Here is a 13450-nt window from a genome sequence, read left to right as displayed (position 1 = left end):
TGAGAATTTCAGGCTTTCTGTTCTAAAAGGTACAGACCCTCAAGCAAGTACTACATTTCACTTGAGGCCAGGGAACAGGCTTCCAAAATTGAGTGACAGCACTGGGGTTGTGGGTGTGTAGTTTGAATAGTATTGCGTGATCTCACAGGGTGAAAAACTTAGATTTAAGATTTTAGTATATAGTAATATATGAAGCAAGATGGAGGATTTGGGGTATTGTCTAGGTCCTTCTTCTTCACCTTCTTCTTCCTTCTTCTTCATGGGATTGGGTGGTTTTCTGTAATTGGTTAATAAATTCCACATTGTGCACTTCAAGTGGTTAGTTATTGGGTTTAAAGTAAAAATAATTTAGGTGGCATTTCACAATGGCACAGATTGTCCTTGAAAAGACCTTGTGGAGACAGAGAAGTACTCCATTTGACCTTAATTTTCTAACTTGCTAGTTACAGCTCACGACTCTTGAGGCTGTGATATAGATGAGTTAATAAACACCGAGTCCAAACACGAAACTATGACTCCCATATATTAATCCCAGCTCTAACACGAAGAAGAAAAGAAGATAAAAACCTCACACTACAGCAGCCCTGCAGCTGCTGGGGGTGGTGAGTGTCAGGATCCAACCTGGAGCAGGATGCAACTGCTGAGGCTGATGTCAGGAGCCGGCACTGCAAAAGTCAATTCCATGACCTGATTTTCCTGCAGAACAGACTAAGGCTCAAGGGTCTCCCATTAGAAAGGATTTTCCTCTGGAAACCCCTTGCCCAGAATCAAAAGGTGACTTGCTATTCCTCAGAGGTCCCATTGAGAAGCCCACAGCAGATGAACAGTGCTTTGGACAGCTTCAAGGGTATTTACCCACCAGGTCCAGTCAGTGAGCAGCAGGTTCAAACCTGGGCCAAGGAAGAGGCAGCAGGCAGCCCCTTGCCTCCGGCCACCCTCCCCCAGCCTGGGAGGGACATAACAGCAAATTCCCAGCTTCTGGTGTGCAGGGCCTGAACACCATCAATGTATAAAACCTTTTTTCTTATAACTAACCTAAATCTACCCTCCTTCAGTTTAAAACCATCACTCTCTGTCCTATTGCAACAGACCCTGTTGAAAATTTCATCTCAATCTTTCTTCTAAGCCCACTTCAAGTACTGGTTGTCTGTGAGGAGATCTCAGAGCCTTCTCTTCTCCAGGTGAACATCCCCAGCTCTCCCAGCCTGGCTCCAGCCCTTGGAGCATCTTTGTGGCCTTCTCTGGAGCTGCTCCAACAGGTCCATGTCTTTCCTGTGCTGGGAGCCCAGAGTGGGGGCAGCTCTGCAGGTGGGGTCTCACCTGAGCAGAGCAGAGGGGCAGAATCCCCACCACCTCCTGCTTCCCTTCCTGCTGTGGGGGTGAGCCCAGGACAGGGGTGGCTTTTTGGGCTGTGATCAAGCACAGTGCTGGCAATTAAACTTGTGTGGCTACAGTGCAATGGCCTGAGCCAGGGCAAACTTAGTGTCGCCTCCTAAGACCAGCAGGAAGCAGCTGAAGGATATTTCTGCTGGCAGACTTTATACCAGGTCAAGGACCACATGTCCCACACTGCAGACCCCCCTTCCTGTGTCCAGGCTGATCTGAGAAGGAATCAGCCACGTGCTTTCTCCAGCCCTGGTGCTGCCCAGGCTGTAGGTCAGCACAGGGGCTGCAACCATGGCCCAGTCACCACCCTGTGCCCATGCCATGGGCACACTGCAGACCTGCACACCAGGTATGTGCCATGGGCACACACAGCTCTGCTGGCTTCACTGAAACACCTGGAGACCCAGTCTGTGCACTGCCACTCACTGTCCCCTCCTCACCCCAGAATTCAGAGCTGGCTCCCCACTGTGGGATGCTCAGGGAAGGGCACGGGGCTGCCTGGCACATTACAAAATTCTGAAGGCTGACATTGTTCCCGGAATGAGGCTGGACTTGATCAAAACACAAAACTGAAAGAAAATGTAAAATTTTATAAAAAACATGCTGACAAAGAGCTGATGGCTCCTGAACCAACACAAGGTAAACAGGGTTACCCCAAAATGCATTCAGACTTCCAAATTCGTTCTGTTCACTGCCTCAGAATCCTGGAGTGGTTTGGGTTGGAAGGGAATATTAAAGCCCATCCCATTCCACGCTCTTCATGGGCAGGGACACCTTCCACTATCCCAGGTTGCTCCAAGCCCTGTCCAACTTGGCCTTGAATATTTTCAGGATTGGGGCATCCCTGCCCTTTCTGGGCAAACCACTGCACTTTTTTTCCCACCCTCAAAGACTTGGTTTCTATTTTATCCAAAGTCAAGACTATGGAGTCACCTGCTGACTTCACTGAAGCCCTGGCCAGCTTCTAGCACCTGGGGATCCACTCTGTGTCACTGCCACCCACTGTCCCCTCCTCACTCCAGAACTCAGAGCTGGGTCCCCACAGTGGGATGCTCAGAGCAGGGCACAGGGCTGCCTGGCACAGCTGGGATGGGGGTACAGAGAGCCAAAAAGCCACTAGGAAAAGGTCTGTGTAACACATGGGAGTCCACATGTGCTCCACCTATGTCTGGGCACACAGGAACCCAACTCGAGGTGCTGGATGAGCCATAGGGCAGCAGGGTGACAGTGTGCACCACGCTGATGTGACACAGCCCCAGCCTGCTCAGCATCCTCAGCTCCCAGTCCCAGCAGACACACCATTTTTGGGTCTTTCTGCAATGAGCCCCACCTTCATGTCCCTGGTGCCCTCCCCCAGGAGGAGGCCAAGCAGGGTTTGAATGAAGTCTCCCAGCTGGGCAAAGTGGGGGATAAGTGGTGAGGGCCACAACACAGATAGAGAGTTACCCCTGCTACATCCACCTGCAACAACACCTCACAACCCTCACAATCCCCCTTGACTCCTCCAAACTGTCCCCAGCCTTCTGCCCTTCTCCTGCCTTTTGCTCCTGTGCCATCAGCCTTGTACCTCCTCCTGAGCCTCCCAGTCCCAGCTGAGCCCTGCTGCCCTTTTCCCCTGCAGCTCCAGCCCACCGTAATAAAACCATTTTGTGTAGGTGCACCAATGGGTTGACCAGGACACATGCACAGACTGCCAGTACCAGCAGGTGCAGGACAGGAAGCTGTGCTGCTGAAGTCTTTCTAAGCCCTTTGTAAACATAAAACATCCATAAAGGTGTTCCCCAGAGGCTTGCAGCAACCATCCTCTGCAAAACAGAGCAGCTCAGTGTCCTTCTCCTATTGCCCTGAATGGAGGTGAACGAAATCCTACAGCTGAGGCAGAGAAGGGGACAGGAGAGGTAATGTGTGGGAATACATTTACAGCAATCTCACAGGATCCCCTTCCTTTGGAAAACAAAATGAAAATGAGGGCTGGAGCCAAGGAAGTTTTCCCTGAGCGGTGGGATACCCTGGCATTCAGCTTGGGAAAGGCACACTGGGAGGCAGGCAGGGTTTGGGACTGCTGCAGACCACAGCCAGAAAGAGACATCAAGAGAAACATTTCTGTTCTCCACAACGGCCTCTGTCACAGCACAGGAAGTGCTGTGGGTATGGGAAGACATGCAGGAAAGAATTTGGGAGAGTTTTTGAATTGTTTGCACGGGTTTTTTTAAAGAAGGTAGTTGGAGTAGATCACCTCCAGAGGTCACTCCAACCCTAACTGCTCTGCAATGCTGTGATTTTCCTGCCACATTGCCAGCCACAGCTCCTCCTTTCCCACAAAGAAGAGACCCTCCAGGGCAGCAGAGACAGGAACCAGAAAAGCCATAACCCCCCTACAGCAGCCATGAGAGTACAGAGGGGCCAGGTCCTACAAGTCGTTCTCCATTGCATCTCCCTCTCTGGCTATCCAGAGCTCCTCACTGCTTCACGCCACACCAGCTGTCCCACACCTCTTCCAATGTCTGTGAGACACCTTGGTGGCATTCCTGAGGGCTCTCCCTGGACTAGATGTCTTAGGTCTGCTTGGTTTGAAAAGGCTATGATGGGTGCTACCAGCTCAGTCACCAAAAGCAGAAGCACAGTAGGAACAAGGGCTCAGTGATGCCTGTCAGACCTGGGGTGTGGAGAGCCCAGCTGGAAGAACAGAAATCTCAAGAAGCTGGAGCCTGTTCCTATTATCTTCTTTTTGCCAGAGTCAGGATTAAATGCACCAGACAGTATTTCTTGTTCGGACCCAGATGTTTATGAATTGTTATTGGCACTACAGTCTCACAAACTATGAGTTCTAAAGCACTTCTAGCTAACAAACTAAAAATGGCCCCTATCTCTCTCTATACAAGGCCTTTTAAGGATAAATATTCCAATTAAGAAATGACAATGACACCTAAATTATTTTTACTTTTAACCCAATAACCAAACATCTGGGGTCCACAATGTGGCCTTTTCTACCCAATTACAAAATACCACCCAGAGGCATGAAGAAGAAGGTGAAAAAGAAGGACTCAGCCTCCACCCCAAAAACTTCCATCTAGCTTTATATATATATTGCTATATTCTAAAACCTTAAACTCTAAGTTCTCCACCATGTGGTATGACACACTTCTATTCAAACTACACACCCATAATCCCTGTTCTGTCATTTAATTTTGGAAGCTGTTCCATGGCCTCAGGTCAAATGCAGGGTTTTCTTTGGGGTCAATGCTTGTCAGCACAGAAAGTCTGAAATTCTCAGTGAGCAGGGTTCCAACAGCAACCAACCCAGCCTTCTCCAGGGCTGGGAGCAGAGGGGCAGCAAGGCCCCTTCCAAGGAAACCTTGCCGTGGAGCTGGGGACCAGAGGGCATGAGGAGCACACCGTGTGATGGAGCAGGGTTTAGGGCTGTTAGTGGCACTGAGGATGAGGGAGGGGTGAGCCTTGCTGGCCCACCTGGAGGGGGAGATGAGAGGGGCCTGGCTCATCTGCCTACCCAAAACCCCGGGGTGACCGCAGAGGTGGCGGAGCCACAGGCTGGGCAGGGTGCCAGCCCTCACCAGTGCCCCAGCGAGGGGAAGGATGAAGCAGGGGTAGCTCACACAGCTGCATGTGCACCCCTCCAGGGGCCAGTAGCAGAGCAGTACCAGTTTCTGCACTTTAATCAAGCCTGTGCATGCAGACATGGAGAGTTGCCCATTGTCACAGCTGCTGGAAGACTCCAGGAGATCCAGGGTGACCCCAAGTTCTAGGAAAGCCACATGCAATCACGACTCTCCTGAAAGTTACCCATTCCAACTTCCAGGCACAGGGCCCAACAGCTCCTCAAAAACCAGCAATGGACAGCAAACTGCTCAGGGGCTGTGGGACACAAATCAGCTGCCCAAAAGCAGTGCTGCGGTGTTCCTGAGATGCCCATGAAACAGCCCTGGGATAACAGACATTATGCAGGACTCACAAATAATTACAGCTCCCCAGAGCTGATGAAAAGCTGGGACTCCTGCAACTGCATCAGACACCCGTATTCCTGTCACTGAATTGTCCCTGAGGCTTTGTTCAGGCTTTGAAAACACAGGAGCTCCCTAACCCCAGGGCTGAGATGCAACCCAAAATGGGATTTTCAGAAACATATTCCTTGACATCAAACATTCATACTACCTAAAACACCATTATCTGTGACAGCAGCAGCATGCCTGCACAGAGGCCATTACCTGTGCTATTTAAATTGTCTTCTTGACAGTTTGAGCTCCAGCTCTGTCCCCTACTCCCTGGGCCCCATCTCCTACCTGACACTCCTACAAAGCCCACAGGACTCAGCTGATTTTTGGTCCCACTGATGGCAAAAAGCTTTCAACTGAGAAGAGAGATGGCTTTAAATTGACAGACAGTACATCTAAATATCGGGAAAAACCTCTTCCCGTGAGGGTGGGGAGGTCCTGGCACAGGCTCAGAGAAGCTGTGGCTGTCCCATCTCTGGAAGTTGGCCAGGTTGGACAAGGCTTGGAGCAATCTGGGATGGTGGAAGGTGTCCCTGCCCATGGCAAGGGGCAGAATGAGCCTCCTGACCCAAGCCATACTACAGTTCTATGGTTCTGTGAAAAACAGGTATTTCAGTGTGTGCAGCATGTCAAACACCACCCATCAGAGCTGCAGAAATGGCTCAACTGCCCTGGGAGTTGAACTGTACTCTAAATTTGACTTTATATCTTCACTGCTTGTAAACAGAGGCCAGGCAGCCAGGTAACATGTAGCCATCTGCATTTTCTTGGGTGAATCCCTGTGAATAACCTGCTGTGCTAAACACACTCTGAAGCTGTTTGCCCCTGGAGTATGGTTTCCAGTGAAAAACAGCGGCATTTGAAATTCTGGAAACACAAGTGAAAGTGAAAATGAATGCTGTGAATTATTGAACAAGTTGAAAAGTCAAAATCATTTCAGCAGGGTTGAAGAAAATATTTTGATTCCATCAGAAAAAGACAAAATCAGATAGAAACAACATTTAAAAAATCCTTTTTGATCAAAATAAATCTAATATAGAAAGAATCATAATAAAATGTGTTGAAATTAAACAATACTTCCTTTAGGATATAGCAAAATGGATTCTTAGAAAATTTATGGTTATGGTTATTTCATTTCATTATTTTCATTTTTATGGTATTTCATTTTTTCACCCCCCAAAAATGAATTCTGATTAACCAGGAGAGACTAATTCATGAGACTAATTCTAAACCTAGTGTAAACTGACTGCAGCTCTTCCCTGGCTGGTCCTGAAAACACAAAGTGTTTCAGTGCTCTGCAGATTTTCTGATCTTGCAGGAAGGCAGTGGGAGCAGAGGTCTCAGGAATCCTCTCTTCCTGGGACTCTCCTTATGATGCCTTAGGATTTTAACTTTTCTATTTTTCATATATTTGTAATCCTGCAATTCTTTTGTGTGTAACTCTAAACTCCATGCACAATGTTAGCTGCTGCTTTCCCATTTTGGTCAGACACAACAATTCCTCTCCAGGCCTGGGAATCAAGGACACCTCACTGCCTCAGGCCCTGAGAAATGGCAACAAAAGTGAGTTGAGCCGAGCAAACTTGGGGTAAATGACTTCATTATCTGAAGCTGCAATTGAAAGATTAACCCCCAATATGCAAATGGACCAAACTTACAGAAGTGTGAAAACCTGTGACCTATCACCCATTTTTTGGGTGTAGCCCCTGGGGGACTTCCTCTGCCCTAAATAAGTACCTGAAGGCCCTTCAATAAACAGAACTGCTTTTTATTCCCTTAATTTTGTCTGCCCTCTGTTTATAGGTAGCCCATCAAGGCATCACTTGCTGGAGCCTCTCAGCTTTAAAGCAGAGTCACTGCTCTGGGCTGCAGGAGGGTTCTCTGAAGAAACCTGGGGCTGAGACCCCCCTCAGCAGTGAGCTCTGATGAGAGGGAACCTCAGTCCTGCCTCCACAACAACATGGGGCAATGTCCTCACTGCCCTCACTCTGTTTCCCATCCTATATTCTGCCTTCTCAGTAATTTCAATGTCTTTTTATAAACTCAACCTTCTCCAGAGAGGATTGGGCAACAAAGAGACAGAAAAGGGACAGGGAGAGATTAAACACATCCCAGCAGCTCTCTGCTGCAGGAAAATGCCTCAACCAGCCTTTCTTCACTACCTGCAGACCTGTGCTAAGCACAGCCTGATGCCCCAGGTGATGGGTGCCTGGCTGAATTCTCAGCTGGGATTGCTCTTGCAAAGCCACCAGAGCACGATGACAAAGGGACAGCAGGCAGGAATGACAGAACAGCAGCCTGACCTAGTGGTGTGGCAACAGGCTGAAACATCCCCCAGTAGGGTATAGCGTAAGTAATCTAATACACAAGAAACAAAAATAGATGGAATTTCATTTATGCAATAAATTTACATCACTTGGTCCTTGCCCATGTGCCTCTTGCTCATGGAAAAGGCCCTGGGGCAGCATCAGCCCCTCTGGGAGCCCTGTGGGGCCAGGGCCACTTCATCCCCTTATCCCCACACACTGCTGGGCTTCCCCCAGCTCTACCCTCACAGCTCTCAGACACAGCCCAAGCCCCCATCCCCACCATCCCCATCTCCTTCCCATGGTCAGCCTGCCCCAGCTTTGCTTTGCCTCTCCACCTCTCCCCGAGATAACTGCACCTACCAAAGCCTGCTATGCCTCCCTGGCCATGGAAAAAACCAAAACCAGTCCAAGGGGTTGGGGAGGCTGGTCAGATCAGCCAGGAGACTGAAGAAACACCCCAGGAACTAACCCTCCATGGACATTTACCCCGAGGAGTCCCAAAACCAGCAGGAGAGAACATTTCATTAAATGGGGGATTTAAATGTTTTTGTTCAGTCATCATACTCAGTTCCTCAATGGAAATCAATGTGGATTGAACCACAATGGGGATCTGAAGAGTAGAAAGGAGTGGCAAACTAAAAATAGTTGAAACTGTTGATCTGGGTCACATCAAAACATCACATTCCAGGAAAACTGGAGCAACAGTGGAAGAATATGGAATAATGATTGGAAAAAAGGAAATATTCTGCCTAACAAAAACAGGGGTTTTTTCCCTCTTAAATAAAAAGTAACAAAATTAAAATACAGTTTTGAAAGGAAAGGTCAGAAAAATGTATTCAAAAATGCTGAAATAAACCATTTGAGCCTTTCTGGAACAGGATGATTCCTTTTGAAAGTGTGATAAAAAAATCAGAGAAAATTTTTTCTTTAATTGGCATCAATTCTTCCTTCATGCATACTCCACATACCACCCAACCTGGTGCCTTTGATCTCAACACACAGATGGTTTCAGCCCCATTTTGCAGTCACTCCTTCCCACCCCTGCCTCCCATCGTCTAGAGCAGCTTTGGCTGGACCAACTCCCTGGACCACCCCTGGGGCAGCAGATGGCCCCAGCACAGCTCTTGCCACCTTGCAGCCGTGTCACACAAAGCCACCAGCCCCACAGAGCCCTCGTGGCTGCAGGAAGGGCTCCAGGAGTTCCTTACCAGGCTGGAGTTGGCAATGTTGGTGTCATCCTCAGGCATGGGCAGGTAGATGGCCAGAGCAACACAGTTGGCAAAGATGGTGAGGAGGATGATGATCTCGAAGGGTCTAAGAGAGAGTGTTAAGGAGTGCAGACAGGAATGAAGGAGCAGGAATAAGCCCACCCCTGCCCTGTCCTGCCTGGGTGGGTGTGGAGAACAAACCCCCACAGTTGGTTTCTCTGTGTTCTCTGAGCACAGAGAGAGCAGCCAGACCTCAGCCTCGGCACATCACCAGGTGCTGCCCAGGTGCTGCAGGGCCAGGACTCTCAGTACATGGCCACTGCAGAGGGTCAGCTTGGCCACAGGACAAAGGGATGCGAGAACTGGCAGTTTCCCCCTCTTCATCCTTCAGTGAATCACCCTGAAGGCTCAGGACCCTTTTGCAGAATGCAGGCACTGAACCTAAGCATCCTCCCTCAGAGCAGGCAGGCTCCAGCTCCCTCTGCACTGAGTGAGGCTCCTGCTGCTTGTATGGCCCCAGTGAAGGTTTTTGGGGCACGGCAGCTCATCCAGGGGCTCCTCTGGCAGAACATCCCCAGGTGTCCTTACAGCCTTGGTGGCCCAGTACAGGCAGTACTCCTGTGGCTGTCCCCAGGAGTGCCAGGGGCTGGGAGAGAACACAGAGCTCAGCCTGAGGACTGTCCCTCCCCTTTCATGGTAGAAACTGTTCTGTTTAGGCCCTATGACATCTCAGAATTAAAGGGGTGACTTTACTATTTCCCCATGAGGACTCTGGGACAGGCACTTGGTCACTCCCGGCTCCTGCTGCTGTCACCTTTTTGCTTGGGCCTTGAAACCTCTTGGACAAGCTTCAGCTCTGACCTTCCTGAAGCCTCCAAAGAGCTCAGACTCTGTCTCCAGGGCCTCATTTGCAGCCAGGCTCTCCCTCCAGAGATCCCCACTCTGTTTCCCCCAGCATTCTCCCTTGAGAGCTGCCTTGGGCTCTGGTGGCCACACCACTGTCCAACCCAGTATTGCAGAGCAAGGGGCTCCTGGGGATCATGCTATCCACACCAGCCTGAGTGCTGTCAGGTGTGTCCTGGGCTCGTTACAAGCTTTTCTTCCTTTTCTGAACCTTTCTATCCATCAACCTGATGACACTTTTAAATCTGAAGTCATCTGGAAAAGCTGCTCCCCTTTGTACCCAGGTAATGAGGCAGAGCCCAGGGGTTGGAGGCCTCCCTGCCTGCTTCCACAGAGTAAGACAAGCCCTCCTTGAAGTGTGACCTCGACTGGAGCTCCTGTAACTGGAGCTGGACTCCACTTGCTGCCTGTGATTCTACGAGTCTGGCACAGTTATGATGTAGAAATGCAGTGAGAGAGATTGAACCAAAAACCAGACATTGAGATAACAGGGTACAGTGTCTCTGCCTCCTGCCACTGACACAGAGCCCCAGCATCCTCCTCATCTCTTTGCCTCGCAATCTAACTTCTTTCTGTCCAGCATGCTCCCACCACACAGCACCCAAGGGTCCCCACACCTGCCTTGCAGCAGGAATTAGGCCTCTGTGTCTTGTAGCTCTGTGGTCCTCCAGAGTCCCTAGAATCCTCACTGATCTGTCTTGAATTTCTCCTGGCTACAAAATGACCTGAAATACCATGGTGGTGTCACAAAGCAAGACACGTCCCAACAGCTATCAAGCTGGACTGTCTTGCACACAACACCCAGTAAGCTGCAGAACGTTCAGATTTCCTTGTTCTAATGAACATATTCTTTGAGATGTGAGCAAATTTCAGCACAAAATGCCCTCTGCCTCGAGTCAGCATTTCACCCACTCTGGGCTGAGTGGGGTGATGGTCCCCACCCTTCACCTGCCTGAAAAAGACCCTGGCCCACTCCTGTGGCTCAGCTTTGTGCCGTGACAGCAGCAGCTGCACAGCAGTGATGGGCCCGAGGAACAGGAATATATACTGCACACAGACCCTATAGCCCAGGTACCCCCACAGAAGAGGGTCACAGCTAATCTCCCCTTGGCAGCCTGCATGTCCCTACAGACCATAATAACCACAGGAACTGGAACGACCCGACCCTGTCACATACCCTGATCCCTGAGTGAGGGCAGCCAGGTGCATCTGGGTATAAATACAGCCAGGCACAGAAGAAACCTGACTCCCTGGATCATTTGTCCTGCACAGGTCAGAACCACCTGCACATGCCACCTTTCTGCTGGGGCACCCACTTGTCCCCTTCCTGAGCACTGATGGAGGGAAGACCCTCTCTGTACTATGCACTTGCTCTGGCATGTGCTGGCCCAGCAGGAAGAATGTGTTTGAGCATGCTGTAAGATGTTAGTCCTATTTCCAGCTCTTCCCCTGCCACTCAGGCATACACACGAGTTTCTTCCTTACTCAGTGCCCATTTAAGACACAGGCACAGTTTCCTTCTCTGTGTCCATAGAACCATCGTTTCTCTTGCCAGAGACACAGAAAATGAAAAGTTCCCAATTTTGGCTCTGCTCCCACTCCCTGGAGGACAGAGTGGCCCCTTGCAGTGAAGGAATGGGCTCAAACTCCAGCACCACCAGACCTGTGAGTGTGCCCTCATGCCTGCCAACAGGCTCCCTGGGCTTTTAACAAAGCAGCATCTCTGGGCATGGTTTTGGTATTCCCACAGGAACATAGCTAGCCTAAGGGGACCAAGACACCTCCTAGAGTAAAGCCTGGCCAGGGGTGGGATCATCCTGCCAAGGCCAGGAACGCACAGATAAGGTTCAGCAACTGAAATGAGGAAAGTTGTGGTGAAAGAACCTGATTCTTCCAGTCCATTGTCCAGTTCAGTTCCCCAGTCCATTGCTTTTGCTACAGCCTAAAGGTTTTGCTGAAATCAGAGTGAAATATTTCATCACCCACTCTCTTCCTTTACATAAAATGTAGGAGAACAAAGTGATAGCTCCTGGATGCATGGCAGAAACATGACATCTTGGTATTTCTGACCTACAATGCCCCAGTGAAAAGGTCAAAAAAACAACACCCGAACTACAACGCTAAGCCAAAAGCACAAAGAAAGACTCTCTCTCTGAACAGTGTCACCCACAAAAAGCCTTCACCTGTGACAGCAGTACCCAGGAGGGATGGGAAAGGGAGCTGAGAGGACAATGGTGTCAGCAAGGATTTGGGGGAGGCCCCCAAGAGGGCAGAGCACAGCTGTGGGATCAGGCAAATGCTGATACACACAAAGAGCCATCCCAAGCAACTCACCATGGCCTTGCTACCCACCCCCAAACATCTCTCCCCAGAGTATCACATTGTCCCCAGCCTGACCCTATCCCCACCCCAGGATGGGCACTGTGCCCTCTCCTGACACACCAAACCCCCTCCCCTCTCTGTCTGTCCCCCATTTCTCCCCACCACACAACACAAACAACACTTTCACTCTCACAAGTCCCTCGCCCCCAGGCTGCCCCTGCCTGTCCCTGTCCCACCCTACCAAAGGCCCCCTGGCCAGACCCACTCCTCAGCCCCAGCTTTTCCCACCAGCCTATTCATGCCCAAACTAGCACAGCCATTGCCTTGGCCAGTGCATCCTACCAGGGCTCCCGGAGTGCCTCACTGCCTTTTGCAGGCCTGATGAGACAGCACAAGCCTGAAACAGGCTGACAGCTCTCATGGCCCAGCAGCCCTGCCATGTCACAGGCACACACACACACTGCTCCCCAGCCCCTGCAGCCAGAGGATACTTCCACTCCACAATGCTGATGCATGCCTTCCGCAGAGGGTTTTCCAGGGTTAGGCAGAACAGAGCCCTGGGCGGACGAGGAGCTATTGGTGGTACCGGCTTCTTGGACTTCTCCTTCTGTTGCCTCTTCTTCACGTCACCCTGGGGAGAAGCGGGCTCCATGGTGTTGCTCCCCTAGCTGTGTCTTCCCCTCCTGCCCTGCAGTGGAGCCCCCCTTCCCCAGGTCCCAGCCAGCTGGAGCTCCTCTGGGTCTGTCTCCTCCGTGCAGCAGGGGAGGTGGTGGGGGAGTGGGGGCTGGAGCCTGCACTCGCATGTACAAACACACAAAGCATGAGTTTAAATTTAGATCCCGGCCTGACTCTGGGTGCTGTCCCAGCTCCTGAGGCAGCAGAAGGGCCCCTGCAGCTGTTCCCTCTTTACCCAGCACATGGGGAGTCGGGCGAGTGCTTGGCGTGCCACTGGCTGTGCTGGGGGTGGGACAGGCTGCCCGGGCTGGGCACTGTCTGTGACAGAGGAGCGCCTGTGTCCCAGGTCAGCTGTCCCCAGCTTCCCCACCTGCACTGGGAAGGAGCCGGGCTGCCCGGGGCAATGTGTATTTGCTGAATCACGTCACGCAGGGTGAGGAAGAAGCCAGCTCTGGCCAGTTCCCAAGGACAGTTTTCCCCTTCATCCCATCCTCTGCAGGATTTCACCTGCAGCTGGTGCACACTGTTCACCTGTGCCCTGGGCCATGTGATACTGGAGCTGTAGGGTCTTTGGGGCTGGGTCCATTTCACTGGCTGGAGATCCCAGTTTCATACCTCCAGGAATCATGGTGAGTCC

The 13450-nt window shown here is 50.9% G+C and overlaps 1 protein-coding gene across 1 annotated transcript in view; it reads right to left on the bottom strand.

Moving 5' to 3' along the window:
• The window catches only part of CACNA1S (calcium voltage-gated channel subunit alpha1 S), a 50032-nt gene extending 37112 nt beyond the window's left edge, over window positions 1–12920 (bottom strand). The window contains exons 1-2 of the mRNA XM_066335831.1: window positions 12630–12920; window positions 8914–9019 (exon numbers count right to left, since the gene is read on the bottom strand). Of these exons, the coding sequence (XP_066191928.1) occupies window positions 8914–9019; window positions 12630–12790 (267 nt within the window). The 5' untranslated portion in view covers window positions 12791–12920. The remainder of the gene's footprint in view (window positions 1–8913; window positions 9020–12629) is intronic.
• Window positions 12921–13450: the final 530 nt, after the last annotated feature.

Source organism: Sylvia atricapilla, chromosome 25, assembly GCF_009819655.1.
Source record: "Sylvia atricapilla isolate bSylAtr1 chromosome 25, bSylAtr1.pri, whole genome shotgun sequence".
Taxonomy (NCBI): Eukaryota; Metazoa; Chordata; class Aves; order Passeriformes; family Sylviidae; genus Sylvia; species Sylvia atricapilla.
The sequence above is the reverse complement of the archived record's forward strand: the minus strand, read 5'-3'. Positions and strand labels throughout refer to the sequence as shown.